Below are 19,124 nucleotides of genomic sequence, written 5' to 3'. Positions count from 1 at the left end.
AGAGTTCTAAGCAAGCGCCTAGAGACAATTGTATTGTTATGGCGCTATATAAATACAATTTAATTGAATTGAATTGAATTGAATTAAGCACCAGGAGTGTCAGGGCAGCTTTTATGCTGTATAAAAACAAAATGGTGGTCACATTTCAATGCCCTCTCAGTGAATGGTCAAATGTTCGAGCTGTGGCAGTAGAGGTGTGAATGCCAGAGCCTCGTCTAGATCATGAGACTGACCTCTCCCTGAGCTGTGTGACCTCCCTCTTTAAGGTCTCGTCTTCTGGCTCAGAGTCATTGTCACTGCTGATGTAGTAGTTGCAGGCGGTGGGCTGGCTGGGTGAAGGGGTCTTGGTGTGTGAGCCCACAGCTGCACAGTTTTGGGTGTCGGGAGTCGAGGTCTCTTCTGTGGCCTGACCCACTTTGTTGCCGGAGCTAACCATGACCTGGAACCTGCCAATAGTGGTGTGGGCAGGCTCGGCATCCGGTTTGATAACTGGTTTGGGCAGATTGTGAGATCTGTGTAGTGTGTTCTCTGGGCTTGAGAGGGAGGAGGATGAGGAGGAGGAGGAGGAAGAGGAGGACGTCGATGGAGTGGCTGAGGATGATGAGCCTATGGTTGAGGGCTCAGGGACAGTGCTTTGGGCCTCAACTGATGCCACAGAAACCTGAGATGGGAAGGTACATTAAATACATTAAGTACATTTTTCATAACAAATCAGGTACGTGTAGATTTGATAGGTTCATCATAATCATAAAATCTATTTCCTCAAAAGACAAACAGCTCAATCTTTAAAAAAAAATTTGACTACTAAAAATGTATACTTAATTTTAACTTAATAATTTGAACATATGTAAAACTGCACAGACCTGAAAGCGTCCAAGTTGGAAGCCACCAGTAGTGGGTGGAATTGTAGGCTGCTGGTCCCCAGGAACAGCTGGAGATAAAATAGATAAAGTAACCGATTTAAAAGAGCTGACAATTACAATATTCAAATAAGAGGAAACACTTAGCTAACGGGTGGCCATTCTCTCGCTTATACATACCTAACTGTCCATCTTGGACGGAAGCACTCGCAGAGGACTTGAAAACAAAAAAGAAAAACATATTTAATTTTATTAACACCACATGAAATCAACAAAATAATTCTTATAAATGCGATGCAGAGTTGAAACTGACCACTCCTGCTTGTGCTGGTGTGGGAATAGAGGCCGTGTCGGGCAGCCCACTGGAGAGAGACAGACTGGACTGCAGCATCTGGTTGGAACCCCCCATAGGAGAGGAGGAGGTCATTGTGCTGGGCGGGGAGGACAAGGAGTCAGAGGCTATATTGTCTGCCAGGGTGGAAGAGCTGGACACAGAATTCTGGTCCATGAAAAGAGAGCGCAGCTTCTTGTCCAGAGCGTGGATGTCCTCAATGCCAGGGGACTTAGACTGGGACTCGCCCTCGCTCTCCCCACACATAGCTGGAGTCTGGCTGGGTATGGCTGCTGATGGGACGGGCTGCTGTACGCTGGGCACCTGTGGCCCCGAGGGTATGCCCGAGGCAGCGGGCATGGAGGACACCTGCTCCGTGTTAATGCCACTCATGTTTGCCATAGCACTGCTAGTCTCTGCAGAGACTGGAAGAGCACTGGCAACAGGCCTTGCAGGTTGAGGCTGTGGGGTGAAATCTGAGCCTGGTGCAAGTTGTGTTGGAGAGACCCTCCCTGTCTGTGCTGGAAGGACAGATGGTGGAGACATTGGGCCTGGCCCTGCTGAAGAGCTGCTGTGGCTGGAGGCGTCTGGAGCCCGTGTGCAATCCAGACCAGGGTTCGGGGCCAACCCACTGCTGGCTGGAGTTGGGAGAGTCTGCTGAGATGAGGCAGGGTAAGAGCTGAGGGCAACATTGCTCTGCTCATTCTGCACACTGCTTGAGGCGGCACGAGTAGTTGAACTTGGATCTTGGCCTGAGAGCACAACAAAGGACAAATCAAGAAAACTACACCAACATCTCACCAGTATCTTCTCAAAGATATTAAGGTCTGAGAGAGCATAAAACCTGGTGTTCCATCGTCCCCAAATGACTTGTTAGCTGATGGGTGTCCAAAGTATGACTCTCTGAGCCGGGACTCAGGAACAGGGCTGACAATGAAGCGGCGGCCAGCCGAGTGAACCACCTGGGCAACCAGACTTGGAGGCTCACCTGGAAGAGAGAAGGGATGGGTCAACCATGGGTCAACCATGCGTCACCAGTGCAGTGGTCCATTCCATTCTCCAACTGAACAATTACATGATCACCATGAAATAATCAGGAAGAGCTTTACCAAGTCTGTGTGGAGTCGATATCTCAGGGATTTGCGGTTCCAGAACCTGGAGGAAGAATGAAATTATACTCTTAACCATGGTATGGTATGAAATTAACACTTTAACACACATGAACTCCCCTTGGCTCCCTGCCTTAGTTGAAAAATGCATAGTACCATTATCTGCTGTGTTGGTTTTCATCTTCAGAGAGTTCATTTGAGAGTGTAAGCAGTTTTAGTAGACACCAGATGGTTAGTCTATCAAGTTAAGGTAGAGTTGGTCATATTCCACATTTCATCATACCTGGGTATAGCCTTCTTTCAGCATGCCCTCTCCACCATCAGCCATTTCGATGACCTCCCGCACTTGCTCAATGAAAGACTCCCGTTCACTCTCCAGAATGAACTCACTCTGAACCTAGGACCGATTGCAAAACACGTATTATATAACTGTTAGGTCTGGTCGAACAATTTATTTATTTCGGAGTGGACAAGAGGCAGTTGGGATCCTGGCCCAACCCCACTCTGACTCTTCAGAGCTAGTATTCACTCTGCGTTTGATAGACTTGAACTGCTGAACTGTACAACGTTCCATTCATTCAAAGCAGGCGAGCACAACGGCAGGCAGCCATTTTATCCCATTACATTTGACAGTTTTCGAGTGAGGAATGGAAGCGGATGTAGTAGGGGCAATGTACAAATGAACATGAACAGGTGAGTGTAGATTAATGTGCACAAATAGCGTCTCTGATTCAACTTGGCAGCAGAATGACAGTATTCATTGCTTGGCAACGCTTGAAGCCAAAAAGTCAGGTTGGAACTATTTCTGGGATGGAGAATGAATAAACAAAACAAAAGAAATTAAACACGAAAACACAAACTCAGTTAGTCGGTAGTACACTGTTGTATAAAGCAATAAGACACTCGTGCTCATGGTGTTGGTAAAGGATATCCTCATGGCTGTGGTTACCAGCAGCACTTGGCCACCGGCCTCGTTCCTACGGCCGAATCCCAGCCTTGGGGACGTCCTTTACCAACCCCACTCTCCCTTGGGGACGTCCTTTACCAATCCCACTCTCCCTTGGGGACGTCCTTTACCAATCCCACTCTAGGGTCATATTGCTTAAGGAACAACTGACATCATATGCCAATATCATGGGAACCATGATATCAGAGACAGACACACATACAATAGTGCCACGTACCATTATTTGTGCTATTTCTTCTGGATTATCACCATCCAAGTCGAATTTGAAAGTCACCATTTTCCGGTTGTGTGTTTCCAACTGGCATTCAGCCACTCTGTCTCCATTGTGCGAAATCTGCAAAGTGAAAACAAAAAAAAACATAATGAAAACAAAGATGGCACAATCAGTGCCATTACATGGGTCTACCATATAGTGACCTAAGAAGAAAAATTGTAGTTGTAAACCAGGACAGGTTTATTTTAGGTGCTATATGTACATCATTTTGTTTAAAACATTCATAAATTAACCAGAAATAGAAACAGCATGGGAAGAAATAACAGCTTTGATGTTAAGTCAAGAACGCCTTTGCACTGTGTTGCCCAGATATCTACTAGTTAGCATGCAGCTATAGCGGTATCGTCCTCCCTCATACCATTTTGTACCAGAAGAAGCGCCAGTGACTGTGGCGAAAATGGGCTCTCAGAGTAAAGCGCAATTTATGGTCGTCTGTTTTCGGAGACACAGACACGGAGAGCCCTCTCCGACTTTGCAAACCCTCTCCGAGGACCTCTCCGTGGCCTGACGTGCACCTTCCACATTTTTTAATCAATCCGTCAATACATCGCTGTTTACCTTGTGAGTAGTATGCCAACATTAGATAGCTGGCTCAGACACCACGCAAATCCCCTCAGATGTATTTTTCAGTTACAATAATGTTTTTTTTACATTGCAGTGTCTATTTCTCGGAAACTTTAAAAAAATCTAAGCAAAAAAAAAAAAAGTCAAACAAACAACTTTTATGTACAAATACGACCATCTACAGAGTTTGGTCCGCCGCCATCTTTTTTTTTTTTTTCGTTTAATGCTTTACAACACCCACAACCGTCGGAGAACCATAAATGAAAACGAGTCCGTCGAGGCAACTACGTGACCACGGAGTAACAGAGTCGTAGAAGTATATTTCGGCCTTAACCCAACGCTGGCAGTAATGGTGTTACTAATCCCTAAAATCAAATTTCAGAAGCTAAAATAATGACAGTTAAATTGTTTGTTAATTCGTGGAGAAATGGAACGGACTGTCAATCTATTTACAGAGTGCTGGATTGGAGTAAACATGGTTATCCTATAGTAGTCCCTAGCAACAAGCAGCTCAGTAGCAAGCCCATCAGTTAACATTGACTAACCATTAATTAGCTCGCTCAAAAGCTTGATTGTTTAAATGAAGTGTAAATATACTGCCCGTAATCTGCTTGGGATGGACAGTATGGCCGATGTCATTCAATAAAAAGTTAACACAAATAAAGTTTGATTGATTGATTCCAAAACTAGTAGCCTTTAAAACCATACCTCTAAAAGTGTAAAATTGTTGCATAGTGTTACTTTAACACTGCATGTCTGCTATTTACCCTCTCCCCTTCCCTTGTAGAGCAAGTGCACAACAAGATACACAGATACACAATGTATGCACACATCAGAAGCAGTAGACCTATTTTATAGCTGCTATATCAGTCATTTTTACCTGTTCTGTTCATTTCATTTTCCCTAGAAAACCCAAAGAATTTTCAAAACCCATAGTTGAAAATGTTTCTTGACTAAGTGTGTCATAACAGGTGCCTTACATTCAGCACATCAAGCTTGGCTTTGGGGGTCTTTTCGTGGCGTGAGCGACTGCGTACAGATCGGCGATGATGTCGCTTCATGGAGCGGCCCTCGTGCCGGCCTCCCGTGCCGTCGTTGCCATCACTCAAGCCAGACGCAGCATCTGAGAGACCACTGAAGGGAAAACACATTTCATTTCATTTTAATGGCCCACATAAACCACACCTTTTAACAGCCATACTTCATACGATCATCTCATAACACTGGGAAGAGAATAACCCTTACCCTTCATATGATCATCTCATAACACTGGGAAGAGAATAGCTCTTACCCTTCATATGATCATCTCATAACACTGGGAAGAGAATAGCTCTTACCCTTCAGTGGAGGTCGCAATCACTCCTGGTTGTGCGGCTGTCTGCTCCACTGTCAAAGACTGCAGTACACCCACAGACGTCTAAAAAAAGGACAGACAAACAGAGCATGAGGCACAACACACATAAGAGCACAGGGCCCAGCGCACTATGTTTAGAACACAGCACAGATCTGCACAAGTGTACCTGAACAGCCTGATAGAGGAAATAGAGATACTCAGCGTTCGGCGGCGGAGAGAAAACAGGAGGGCTCAGCTCATTAGCCCATGTCTTACAGCCATGCAAGAAGAGGCAGCATGCAGAGAAAGAGACAGACAGACAGACAGACAGACAGACAGACAGACAGACAGACAGACAGACAGACAGACAGACAGACAGACAGACAGAAGGCATGGAACAGGCAGATGAGTTTGCAGGTAGAGGTCAACCAATGCATCATCTTATTTGGAATGGTAGTAATAAAATCTGGTACTAAGGCAATTAACTATTTCAGATTTCTATTGCCAAACGGCTCGGAGTAACACGCTCTAAGGAACCAAACTGATTTCCTTCCTTTTTTTGAATGGGGGTTAGGGGTGAGCAAAGAGGAGACAGGAAGTGAGTGGGGAGAGGGCCCCCTTCGGAACAGAATGCCATGGTAAAACACAGGGATGGGCTCAGTATATGGAGGGTGGTCTTAGCTTTCTATGCCTCTCTCTCCCCTATGTTATTATAACCAACATCACTGCAGAATAAGATGAAGAAACAGGTAGACTGTTTGAGAGTGGTCAGAGGCAAAGGGAGGTGGTATTAGTGTCCCTAAAATAAGATATCTGGAAAAGTGAAGGTCAGGCGAAGATTTGCACATGCTCCAAGGGAAGCAACATTATTTCAACTTTGACATTTGCACCCTGGCTCAGTCTCACTATTGTTCTCACAAAAGTGTACATCATGTATTATCCATAAAGAGGAAAAGACAGACTGTGAAATGTGCATCATTCTATAGTGCATGAAGACAACACAAATGAGTACATAGAAAGTCATTGCAAAACTCAGTGTCTTCTGAACTAAATTACAACTCAAATGTTAAACTATTTCCCAGTTTATGTGCACCCATATTTCCTTCAAGAGTTATACGAAAAAGAGCTTAACCTAGTCTAAATACTTTGTACTTTGTGTCAGTTGACTGTTTATGCCTTATGAGTGAGGAGGAGTGTCCTCAAGCAATCAGAGGCTTGGAGGATTTAGTCATTTCTCTAAGTTCTGTCTCCTTACATGGTATTTCCTGGAGACAATACAAAACTTCTATCCCCCAGTAAATCAGATTGGTTTCATTTAAGACAAGTCAAATGTTTTTTGTATTTCAAGTGTCAGGCTTTGGCTCTAAATTTATATTAGTTCAACTACTTGCAGTTATATTTCTGTACTTCATTTGTAATTGTAAGATTTCCTGCTTAGAATACACATTAATAGCATAATAGCCATTCCTAAAAGGCAGTGTATAGTTGGTCATCTGAAGGCACCGATTAAACACAATTAACTTGTTCTCTGATTGATATACAGACTTCTGCATAATATTTAGCTTAATCTCATGCAGGAAAACCCTTTATCACTATTTTAGCTTTCTAGAAGAGAAATCCATCAGGATTTTTACTTTTTTACTTGTCATCACAACCGCAAGAGTGTGTTGTCTATTCGTTTTCGGCCCTCCTTTGCCATCAATTACCAAAAATGGCCAGCGATGCATGGTGGTTGACCCCTATTCATGAGTACATTGAGATGAAAGTGGACAGATAGAATACACTTAGAGGGTAGCCATGTCCAATCAGGGAGAAGCACCCATCATGGGCCACATGCTTATTGTGTCTTAAGAAGAAGAAGTGAAGCACTAGAAACCAGACTGCCACTGGTTAGCCATGCTAAACCAAACAGACCCAAGACCACCAATCAACAAAAACATATTAACCAATAATCTGATCCAAAATGAGCATTCCATGTAGCATAGCCTGATACTGAAGACTGAAGCACTCCACTCTCAAAGAGCAACAAATGAGTGCTACTGCGCTCCCCTTTACCTGCTGTAGCAGTGTTCCCTGCAGTGTTTGACTTTGTGTGTTTGAGCTGTGGGCTGCAGTGCCGTCCTCATGGTGTGGCTGGTGCTGCAGTGACACACCGAGGTGAACAGCAGAGGCCCGAGGGGAGACCAAGCAGAAAGGAAGAGAATAAGAAGGAAGCAAGAATGGTCCAACACTTAGTGAGGACATCACAGCTGCCCTTTCCCCTTCCATCTAGTGACCTCTCTTTGAACTCCTCCTCTCGGTCACAGAGTACTAGTTTGGATTTTCCATCAATCATTTATTGAATATATTTTTTTTATATATTTATTGATATATTTTCTTGGATACTGATATATTATTTGAAAAATACAACTGAGATAAAAAAAAAAACCCTGAATGGGATAACTACCTAATGAGGTACTTCAGACAGCCATGCCTCAATGTTTGTTCCCTACTATAATGGCGTGTTTAGGCGGTTTTCCACTGCAGAAACTTGGGGCACTTACAAGTGGCACAAACGTTTACAAGAACCGCCAAATATGCAGGCCATGAGTCCCCGCAGTGGAAAACACCTTAATATACCCAGTGGATTTACGGAGTTGACGATTTAATCCTTTACAGTTGTATAGCAAACAAACTGTTATGAAGTGTCTTGGTCATACAAATTTAGTGTAGAACCACAACAATAGCAACAGAGACTTCGGTCATAGTAAAACCTTTTACATGCAACTTCTAACTCTCCATAAGAGTTTATTGATCCTGTCTGTTATTGGTCATAAAAAACTGACCTCCATAGATGGGGTTTTGATATTCTTAAGCTACAACTGTTCTTCAAGCTCTTCTAAGCAAACATCTGTTGGATTGGAAGTTAAATAGGCAAACAGGTGCCAATTCTAAACCTGTTGGGAAGACAATAAAGGCATCGTAGCCGTGGTTACCTGCTGCAGTGGTGCTCCACTCTGGCCGCTTGGAACAACAGGAAGGGTGCTGGAGGTTTGTGGCACAGGGACCTGAGACTGCTAAAGCCAGAAACAGAAACCTTGCCATCACGATCACACACCAATGCAGAACTCTTCACTATTCTAAGTAAAAGGTCTTCATTAGTGTTAGGAACAATATTTAATGAGGTTCTGCATTCTAAGTTGTAAAAGACTCACAAGAAGCATAACTATTGTTTGAGTAACCAAAATGCTTTTTCACACATATTATACTTGAAAGCAAACTATTCAATTCTAGAAAAGTTCAGATCCTTTGCATGAATCCATTCTACTATTGTTAAATCACTGAAAACTGAAAAACATGCCAGTTTGGTAAGCTCTGTGTGACTCACCATGACTGTCTGGCCTGTGTTGTGCTGCAGGGGCATCTGGGCTGGGGGCCCCTGTGCTGTGCCTGTGGGGGGAGGCTGCTGTGCCGGCATGTAGCTGTGGGACATGGCTGGCGGGTGGGATTCCGTCAGGATCATGGAACCCTGAGCCGTCTCCATGGCTATTACACATCAAGGATAACAGTAGGCAACAATGCAACACCCATGAACTCTTCACAATAAAAGTGCTAGAACTTCTATTGGGTTTTCCATCTCTACTATGTAAATTATGCAAATACACAAAGCTTTGTTTACATTCATGTCTTTGTATCAATTCCAACTATAGATCTTTTTTTAGGGCTACTGAACATCTTATCATTCAACATCATCATCATGCCTAATAAATGATACATCATTCTTTACAATATTTTGAAATCTGAATTGTTTACATCTGACAAATGTGTGATGTGATTTTACAAAGGTAAGGCTCAACAGGCCAAGATTATGCTAGCTCGACCATGAGAGGTATGGATCTAAGGGACTCAGTAAGTGGTGGCAAGTCTTCGTTCTACAAACAGGTCCGTTTTAGGCACAAAAATGTGGAAATGATGTCTTGAATGAATGCATCATCACCGTAGTGTGTATTATGTTCTGCTAACCAAACACAGTGTGGTCCATTCTCTCCTCCCTATGCACCAAATGCATTTCATAGCTCTAGCCAGCAGCAGTCGAGGCACATTTGTTGCACATGTATCAGTAATTTCAGTGGTTTGTAACACAAAACAAACACATTAATGTGGTGACACATACTCGTGATAGGAGCAGCATTTTGCTGGAATAGATGCTGGTCTGCCTCAGGCTCCTCCAACTCTGTCTGAACTGCTGCAGGGACAGACACTGGGGCAGGGGCAGGGGCAGGGGCAGCCACTGGGGCAGGGGCAGGGGCAGGGGCAGCCACTGGGGCTGGGGCAGGGGCAGGGGCAGCCACTGGGGCAGGGGCAGAGGCAGCCAGTGCTGCTTGCTGAAGTTCCCTCTGTTGCTCCGCCGAGTCCTCCCCCTGCTGCTTCCTCCTCTCCAGTCCCTCTCGCACCAGCTGCCTTATCTCCCGCTTCCGACAGATCTGAGCCACTCTGTCTTTGATGGCCTTGGCCATAGTCTTATGGTCACCGTCACAGACGTAACCAGACTCCACCTGGAAAATACACAAATACAGCATGTCATCATTTTGCTTGGTGTTCCATGAGACTGCTTATGACACACTTTTCAACTTGTGACACTGAAATACAGGTTCATTCTCCAATTCATTAAACAAATAAATTAAGATTCAATGTGTGAAGGAGGTAACAGTTATTTAGGAATCTTTACTAATCATAAAATCGCAATTGGATAAACAGATTGAAACAATGCAATGCTATTTTGGCCCCACCATTTCCTGAGCCACGTCCTCTGGAACATCCTTCAGGAGGTCAAAAGAGAATTCAATGGCTTCGTTGTCCTTGTATTTCCCCTTGAGCTTTTTGACATCTTCAATGCGCAGCCAGAGCTTAATGGCTACCACCACACCGTCATCTTCCTCCGCTAACTCCACTCGTACACCGGTGTCCTCTTGGAAGAACGCGTGGTTCAGGAGGTCTTTGATGGCATACCTACAAAGGAGTAATGGACAGAGTAGGGGGAGAAAGGTAACAAGTTCTGAAAACCGAAAGGGACCTAAAATCATCTCCCGACTGACACCAGTTACACATCTCAATTTTAAACTACAGAGCTAAATGTAAAATGACATACAATAAGCATGGATTTTACCTCTCATCTTTGTGTTGACGGATGCAACCCTCGATGATCTCCTTCACTTCAGGGAACGCTACCTTGTCAAAACTGCCAGGTTTCACCCCCTGCAGCAGGGGAACACAAAAAAACCTGAATCAGGTAATGCATCGTCAGATGGAAGGGTCAGAGACTTAAAAATATGAAAAACAAAATAAGTTTTAACTTGGTCATTTTGTACATCCCAAAATAGTATTTGCTGTTTATAGATACAAACTTAATGAACCATTTTAGGTATTCACCCTCTTGGACTTCCGATTCATTGAGGACTTGAGTCATTATAACATACTGTGTAACAGGAAATGGCCATCCATATGAACCATTTAAGACCAAAAATGCAAAGTAAAAATATTGATTTGACCCGGTCTCGAAGATAAAATCCTACTGCGATGATAGCAGTTACACATAAAGTCGAACTGTGAGTATTCCAGATTGATAGGCCGTTAGGAAACTGGGTATAGACGGAGGCTCTAAATTGACCTGTATACCATTAAAAGCAGAAAAGACACGTTTGAGAGTGGCACTCAAGTAAGTCTCCCATTATATAATTGCTGAAAAGAAATATACGATGCACTACATCTTTACTGCAGAGAAAAAAAAAACAGTCATGTCTTAAAACAGACATTTAAGACATGTGCGGAATACACACACTACAGTGATCAACAGGGCTTGTGCTGAGTGTCCAACAAATGAATAAAAACAGAGCACACTGCACAAGTCCAAATGTGAGCAAAAGGGGAAAGGGTAGGTGTGCTGTAAATTAGCCAGCAGGTACCTGAGCTGGGAACAAATATGCGACCTACACTTATGATGTTTGGAACGCTTCACTCTAAATATTGTTGTGCATACATTTCTTAACGGAAAATCAAAAATCACAATGAATAAGCTTTACGTGTGGACTGACTGCAGCTGCAACATCTGAAGTTCACAACTTATTAGGGATGGTTCAAAATCAAATGTCATCACAACCGTTATGCAACAGTGTGCAGAAATGTCACAAACAATGTTTTAGACACCTCTGCGATACAATCGGAAAACATCTAAAGCTTGATAACCTCTTTTTATTGTTTACTGATATGTTGTTTTGTTTTGGTGACAGATAATACTGCACAGAACTGATGGTGAGGACAGGCAGAGATGCAAAGGACTGATTACCAAAGTCCATATTCATCGAAATGTAAAGCTCTTCCACACCCAAAATAAGCTATGTGGCAACAGGGACACTAAAGTTTAGGCTTATTTTACCTACCTTGTTGATGACAGTAGACCCAAAGTCAAGAATACCAAGAGTAGAATAGCAAGAGTAGCTTTCAGATCAAAGCTGGCAACATCGCAAACCTGGCAAATAGATTTGCCTCACAACGTCTACGACCTCAACAGTGGAGGGTGTCGCTGGCCCGCCAGAACACTCAGAAAACAGGAAGCCCTGGCCTGGACTCTAAAGTGTCCATGACCTCTACGGGCTCTACGCTTCATCTCACCTGAACATTCTGGGGTAGGTTTTCCAACGCCTTCTTCAAGCTGTCATTCGTACATTATACTGTAAGCTATACCTTAACGTTTCAAGGTGTTTCCCATAAAGTCCTTAGCTAGGACGTTCGCCAAGAGATACTTTTTTTTAGTAAAGTTGGAGTGGACTACTTTTAGCTATACCTTAACACAGTTTTCAGAAGAAACAAACGTGTTAGAGCTTTAGAATGTTGTATTAGTGTCTGGATGTATGTACTAACTGCAATTTAAGACCCAGATACGTGTTGCATCACCTTTTGTGCTTCATAAAATAAAAAACATGTGTAAATTAATTAGCCATTCATTTTAATCCCTTTTGCGAAAACACAAGTCTATGAGTAACATATAGCCTACAGCAGTCCTTATTTGGGAACTTTTTAATTTTGACTTGCTAGTTTTTCTAGTATTTCTCTTGTATCACCTGCGCTCCAATCATATCATCACATAGGGTAATATGATGATATGATTGGAGCGCAGGTGATAGAAGAGAAATACTAGAAAAACTAGCATTTCTCTTCTATCACCTGCGCTCCAATCATATCATCACATAGGGTAATATGATGATATGATTGGAGCGCAGGTGATAGAAGAGAAATACTAGAAAAACTAGCAAGTCAAAATTAAAAAGTTCCCAAATAAGGACCAAATCAGTCATACCCATCAAACTTCTCATGCATGCTCAAACCTACATGAACGACAAAAATCAATGCCAGAGACATGGATTCTTTGCTATCTTTGCACTATCCATACAAGCACATGAACACTATCTCTCTGCACTTCCTTCCTCGTTGACATCAACACTGTCACAAATCAATGCACACTGTACTATAGGGCAGATCTATTCTGTATCTGTAAACATCCCCCTTCCTGTGAACATGTTCTGCCTGTGTGTATGTGACTTATGTATGTATGTTTTTAAGTTAAGTGTATAAACTACTGGATGACCTAAATTTCCCTCTGGATTAATAAAGTATCTATCTATCTATTCATCAAAAATACATCTTTTGCAGTTTTGTGACTTCAGCTAAGACAAAATAGTTATTCACGCAAATAAAACTTTAAAGTTTCAAGTGTTGCTTAGCAACCCATTCACAATAACCTACGTTAAATGAACAAACTACTTGCGGAAATATATGAAAGACGGCCATTGTTTTTTTTGCAGTGGTCCTTATAAAGAAATACCAGACCTCCAAACGTTGGGGAGGCCCATTCAAATCAATGGAACTTTTGGCAACATTCTGAGGAGCTGTTTAATACACTATGTTATTAGGCATTGTGTCAACCAATGACTATAAAAAGTATGGACAGCATGGAGTCATGCCCTTACATTATGAAGAAACTGAAGACAAAAAGTTCCAATTGGAGCCAGATTCTACGCTGTAACTGTTTTTTGGAATCAGAGAATCTGTCTGGTCTGCTCGGACCTTAACCCTTCAGGGACAGAGGCCTGTTTGACTTTTTTAGGAAGTTTAACATGCCTTGATGTTTTTGTATATTTCCCCTAACTAAAAGTATTGATGCACAAGTGGCATATATGATTATGTTATAGAAGACATAAGCAATAACATTAGAGTAAAAGGAATGTAGTAAAATAAAATTGTATTTAAATCAAATGTAAAATCACCCTTACGAAAACCTTCATTCAGAGCTGCTCAGAATTTGTACAAAAAAAACATTGTAAAGATTTCAGACCAAGACTTTTGAACTCTGAACCTTGTAAACATAGGTGTTGGCTATACATATGTGAGTTTAGCATTCAGAAAGTGTATGTGGTTTCACTACTACATATTTATAATAGCAGAGTGACCTGTGCCTCTCCAAAATGTGTGTCCCTACAAATGCATATAGATGAGTTACCTGGGACACCTCAGACAAAGACAATGGCCATTACGTAATGGCCCTGGAATGTCTTTGTGGCCCATACCCCCACAGGTTCTCGCCACACCATGGCCCAATAGAGATCACTGAATCACCATTACTTATCATATGAATAGCTGTCATTTGCTAATGGGTGGGTCCTTAGGCGCAGAAACCTCACTCACAGACTGAAATGTGCAAGAGATCTGCTCTATTCTCCTTACAAAGTGCTTATTCATATTTTATTTTCGAACTGTATATATTTTAAAAGAAAAGGGTTCAAGGTTCATGTGGGTTTTCTTTATATGTCTAGGACAAAAACTCAGAGTTTTGACAACAAGAAAAGAAATTCCCACCGGTGGGTAACAGTCCCAGAAGTATATTTGGCTGCTCCATACTGTGGTTCGATCCTTCGCTTCACTTTTGAAATGAGCTCAAGCTGTACATTTTTATAGTTATTGGTGTTGAGAATGAGTCTATGCTTAAATGCACTATCTTTTACAAAGGCAACTGTACTAAATATTGTTCCTTCAGAAACATTATGACACGTCCCCACACTGCTTTCCCAGGCGAAGGGCAAAGACATACTATTCAAACCCCTGTCAATATTCTCTACGCAGACTGGGGATAATGGCAATACTGCACCACTTACCAATAATTGGGAAAAAAAGTAGTGAGATAAAAGCCACAAGAAATGACTAGGTAGAAGAGGGTGGGGAACGACAAAAACAAAAAAAGTTAAAACGAGGATAAATAAATGGGACCCTCTCTCCTTCAGTAGCGAGTTGGGACTTACGCTGGTAACTCTGCGATAGATCTGTGCCGCATTCTGGCACTCGGAGTACGGGTACTCAGAAGTAGCCATCTCCAGCATGCACATCCCAAAGGCATAGACATCCACTGACTCGTCATACTTCTCTTCATACATCTCTGGAGCCATGAACTCTGGGGTACCTTAAATCAAAAGAACGATTCAGAACTCTGGAAGTTGTCTAAAATATCCTCCTCATTGGAGAGGAGAGAAGGAGAGGAGTAGGATGATGATGTTGCCTGTGACCTGTGAGAAGAGAAAGAGGAGAGTGGAAAGAAGGATAGCAAAAAAGGGAAAGAAAGCAAAAGAGGAAGGGGAAGGTGCCCTCAGTTAACCTGCAATGAATGAAGTAAAAGTTTCCCTCTGTAAGGCCTTCAAAATTGGGTTTTGTATGGAACTAGTGTGCAGAACCAACTGAGGCCCAGACTGACCAGCTGACCTACCCCAGTCCATGGTACAAAAGCAGCAGACTGCGCTCTAAGCGAAACAGGCTGAGAAAAAGTGGGATGTTAGCCAAAAGAGAGATCACTTTAAATAAATAGAACAATCAAGTGAAACTGCCAGTGGCCAGGGCCTCCTATGTCTACCACATAGTATAACAAAAGGCTAGCCATGGAAGCAATCCATGAAGATCTTACCTTCAAGACACAAATTCACCTTTTGAAACACTTACCTTTTTCTTCTACCTGTTCAAGAGAAACTGGTTAAGTTGAGAAAATAATAATAATAATAATAATAATTAAAAAAAAGACTCCATTGCTAGTTCTTACCCAGTTTGGCTCTGCACAACAACTCTGAATTAATGAAAAAAAAAATCCCAGAAATAAAAGGCCTTACACAGAAAAACTCCTTAAATTTGTGATAAATTTTGAAATGTGTCACATGGTACCAGTGCACTTACCGGGCCCATTTCCTGAATACTTACTGACTGCCTGTACTGAGGTATATTAATTAAGCCTTCAAGCAGAATAGGGGAAAAGCTGCAGTTAGAGGCTAAAGCGTCCCGTGTATTAAATAAATACAAAAATATTAAAAGCTGTTGCACAGGTCATGCGCAGAGATGTGTTGCACCTATGGACGTGACACTGAATCAGAACCAAACATGGCAAAAAACAACAATGGACACTTTCAGAAAATCCTTTCAAACAGAGAAATAAACAAATGTACTGGCATCAGGCTTAGTGACATTTGAAGAAACAGACCACACATTTCCAAACCACAGGACAACGTGAATTTCCAGTACCTGAAATACCCAGGGCTCACCTCTAGTTTTTGTGCTATCCCTTTGCAAAGAACAGAACTGGTTTTGCCTGTAGACAAGCCACAATACAACTATGAATGTTTCACTGGTGTTGGAATTCAAGGGGGCTACTTACTCTGAGTAGGTACCTGAAATAATGGTCTTAAGCATGGAGGCATAACAGAGGGACAGACTTATTTTGAACCTAAAAGGAGAAGAAAGAATGGTCTGACTTCGCCTTCCATGAGCCAGAGCCCTGGTTAGCTGTGCTTTTGAGAGGTCGGGGAAACACTGTGGTCTGCTCTCACACCACACTGTTATAAGACACTTCAGAGGAAGAAGAAGAGAAGAACCTCATGAAACATGTGATTTGCCCTTATGCAGCAGAAATGAGCCAACAGTTTCTTTTTCCCCCCCCAATTTGTGCACTTCATGTACTGAGCCCTACCTATAACACTCTTGGCAAACGAGGCTCTCTTCAGCGTGGCGAGACCCAGGTCACCAATCTTGACAGAGCCAGTAGGACCAGTGATAAAGATGTTGTCACACTTGAGGTCACGGTGGATTATAGGGGGCGTCCTCGTGTGGAGGAAGTGGAGGCCCTTCAGGATCTGCCGGCACCAGCTGCGCAAGACTTTGATCTTCATCTCCTTGAACCGTTTCAGGTATCTGGGAAATATTTACCTTTACTAAGCATTTACAGACCTCCAAAATGGACAATCACAATCAACAAGGGCTTGGAAATCTGTTTTTTTTTTTTTTTAAAGCCACTATGCTGAGATACCTTAATACATCTTTAAAAGACTGTTTATATGGGCCCTTCTACCAAACAAAGAGACAGTTGTGATTAATGCAAACATTTCTGTTTAGAGAAGGTAAAGGGTTCACTCACGTTTTCAGGGTGCCAGAGGTCATAAGTTCAGTCACCAGGACAATGCATTTCTTGCCCTTGGCGGGTGACTCCCAGAAATCATAGAAGCGCACGATGTTGGGGTGCTGAAGGCCCTTAAGCATACTGGCCTCCTCCTTGAAGCGCTGCCGCTCAGTCTTGGTCAGCTTACGATCCTGCGAAGATGAAGAAAATCAAAGTCTTTGTGTATAAGGTACTTTTTATCTAACAACTTAAAAGTTGAAATCAATATGAAATAAATAGACCTGTAGTACACTTATTTTAAGGCAGTGTCTCAACTGGTGGGTCACAGAATCATTCTAAATGGGTCGCGCAGTTTGTTCCTCCAGAACTTAAATTACTTATTGAAAAACAGTAGCTTTTATTTTGAAATGGAAAAAGCTGAATGTTCACAGTTCAAATGCCTCCATCACAAAGAGAAAATGGAGCCAACAGAGAGACACAGAGAAAGCTGTGCGTGACCAGCAGAGAGCCTACTGCATGAGTCAGAGACACAGAGAAAGCTCTGCGTGACCAGCAGAGAGCCTACTGCATGAGTCAGAGACAGAGAAAGCTCTGCGTGACCAGCAGAGAGCCTACTGCATGAGTCAGAGAGACAGAGAAAGCTCTGCGTGACCAGCAGAGAGCCTACTGTATGAGAGTCAGAGACACAGAGAAAGCTGTGCGTGACCAGCAGAGAGCCTACTGTATGAGAGTCAGAGAGACAGAGAAAGCTCTGTGTGACCAGCAGAGAGCCTACTGCATGAGTCAGAGACACAGAGAAAGCTCTGCGTGACCAGCAGAGAGCCTACTGTATGAGAGTCTAAAGTACGCCTGGAGTACTGCTGTAACGTGAGCCGAGAGAGCCTTGTCTACAAGGGTTGCACTTGGTAGACTAGTTGAATCTTCGTGTTAGAAATCACAAATCTGTTAGAAAAGTAGAACATTTACTTAAGTTATTTAGGTTATATTGCTGGGTAAGGCATTTTCTTGTCATTTGCAGTTAGCATGTGACTGATTAGCTATGTTATTTTGTGTGTAGGAAAGAAAACATGAATGCTTCTATAACGAGCTAATTTTATGAATATAACGGCTTTTTTTCTTACCACACTGTCGAAGTATTTGAGGACTATTTGCGTTGTCACATTAGGCCTAGGGCCTATGTTTATGTTTTTTTGTTAATTTTATGGTTTCAATTCTATAAGATTGTCACAACTAATGGAAAATTGTGGGTCCCAGGGCCAGACCAGTTGAGAACCGCTGTTTTAGGTGAGACAGATTCATTCAAAAATAGTTGATCAAAGATGAAATTCAACTCTGGATAAGGATCTCGCAGAACAAAATATGATTTTTCACACTTTCACTACTAGAACCCATTTGCTTAGTTTTTGGTCTTGAATGGGTTATTCAGATTATCTCATTCACAAAAGAGGAGACTGGGATACCAACATCAAACTGGTTACATGGGATACCAACATCAAACTGGTTACATGGGATACCAACATCAAACTGGCAAAAAAAATTCAGCATCTGAGGTTCACTGCCCTTTGTCTACAATAGAAGTCAGTGGATGGTCCACCCAGCAGGCTTCATCTCCATCAGGTGATCTAACCCTACTGATAGGCACAAGTGTTCAGATATTTAAGCCATTTCCTGTGGTTCAGGGCTCCTGTTCATATTCCCATAGTGTTCACAATTCAATTGAATGCATGCTCAAATGAGCCTGACCTCAAAACTCCTCCACAATTCCAATACTTTTCCTCTGTGTGTGCGTGTGCGTTAACGTGCGTTGCGTGCGTGCGTGCGTGCCTGTATATAAACCATGTTCCCTGAAGATAAAACCATAAACTAAAACTGCAAGCCTGCAAAGATTGTTATACAATCAGAAACCAAATTCCTAAAGTAGCTAAATCTACATCACAAAACCATGCAATAACACCATCACATTCATGTGTGCCTGTAGCTCGCCCGGTACATCAAGGTGCTAACAACACTAAGGTTGTTGTTCAATACCTTGGATACATACAAAGAATACAACAGTGTCCTTGGATAATACAGTTTGAGAACAAACTAAATGTAAATGTGTAACAAGTGACAGGTGGAGACCGGGGCACAGTCCATCATGACAGATCCAGCAAAAGACAATCATTTAGGAGGAGCACTCCTTGCTTGAGGCACTTCTTGTGTGATTTATCTTTGTTTATTATTGTGTG

General features: G+C 42.5%; 1 protein-coding gene across 6 annotated transcripts in view; it reads right to left on the bottom strand.

Annotated features, from left to right (window-relative positions):
• Positions 1-19,124, bottom strand: part of wnk1a (WNK lysine deficient protein kinase 1a) — a 32,818-nt gene that overhangs the window by 4,370 nt on the left and 9,324 nt on the right. For 2 of the 6 annotated variants that reach the window (XM_031564177.2, XM_031564178.2), the window contains exons 3-22: positions 16,915-17,087; positions 16,471-16,691; positions 14,768-14,925; positions 10,585-10,673; positions 10,208-10,427; positions 9,592-9,973; positions 8,806-8,963; positions 8,414-8,494; positions 7,494-7,577; positions 5,626-5,709; positions 5,443-5,522; positions 5,086-5,239; positions 3,485-3,601; positions 2,584-2,697; positions 2,301-2,346; positions 2,036-2,179; positions 1,174-1,943; positions 1,041-1,077; positions 864-931; positions 234-661 (exon numbers count right to left, since the gene is read on the bottom strand). In XM_031564177.2, the coding sequence (XP_031420037.1) occupies positions 234-661; positions 864-931; positions 1,041-1,077; positions 1,174-1,943; positions 2,036-2,179; positions 2,301-2,346; positions 2,584-2,697; positions 3,485-3,601; positions 5,086-5,239; positions 5,443-5,522; positions 5,626-5,709; positions 7,494-7,577; positions 8,414-8,494; positions 8,806-8,963; positions 9,592-9,973; positions 10,208-10,427; positions 10,585-10,673; positions 14,768-14,925; positions 16,471-16,691; positions 16,915-17,087 (3,608 nt within the window). The remainder of the gene's footprint in view (positions 1-233; positions 662-863; positions 932-1,040; positions 1,078-1,173; positions 1,944-2,035; positions 2,180-2,300; positions 2,347-2,583; positions 2,698-3,484; positions 3,602-5,085; positions 5,240-5,442; positions 5,523-5,625; positions 5,710-7,493; positions 7,578-8,413; positions 8,495-8,805; positions 8,964-9,591; positions 9,974-10,207; positions 10,428-10,584; positions 10,674-14,767; positions 14,926-16,470; positions 16,692-16,914; positions 17,088-19,124) is intronic. The other 4 variants (XM_031564179.2, XM_031564180.2, XM_031564182.2 and 1 more) reach the window with 4 other exon arrangements.

The sequence above is a fragment of the Clupea harengus genome, chromosome 3 (assembly GCF_900700415.2).
Source record: "Clupea harengus chromosome 3, Ch_v2.0.2, whole genome shotgun sequence".
NCBI classification, from domain to species: domain Eukaryota; kingdom Metazoa; phylum Chordata; class Actinopteri; order Clupeiformes; family Clupeidae; genus Clupea; species Clupea harengus.
This window is presented reverse-complemented; position numbering and strand designations above follow the sequence as displayed.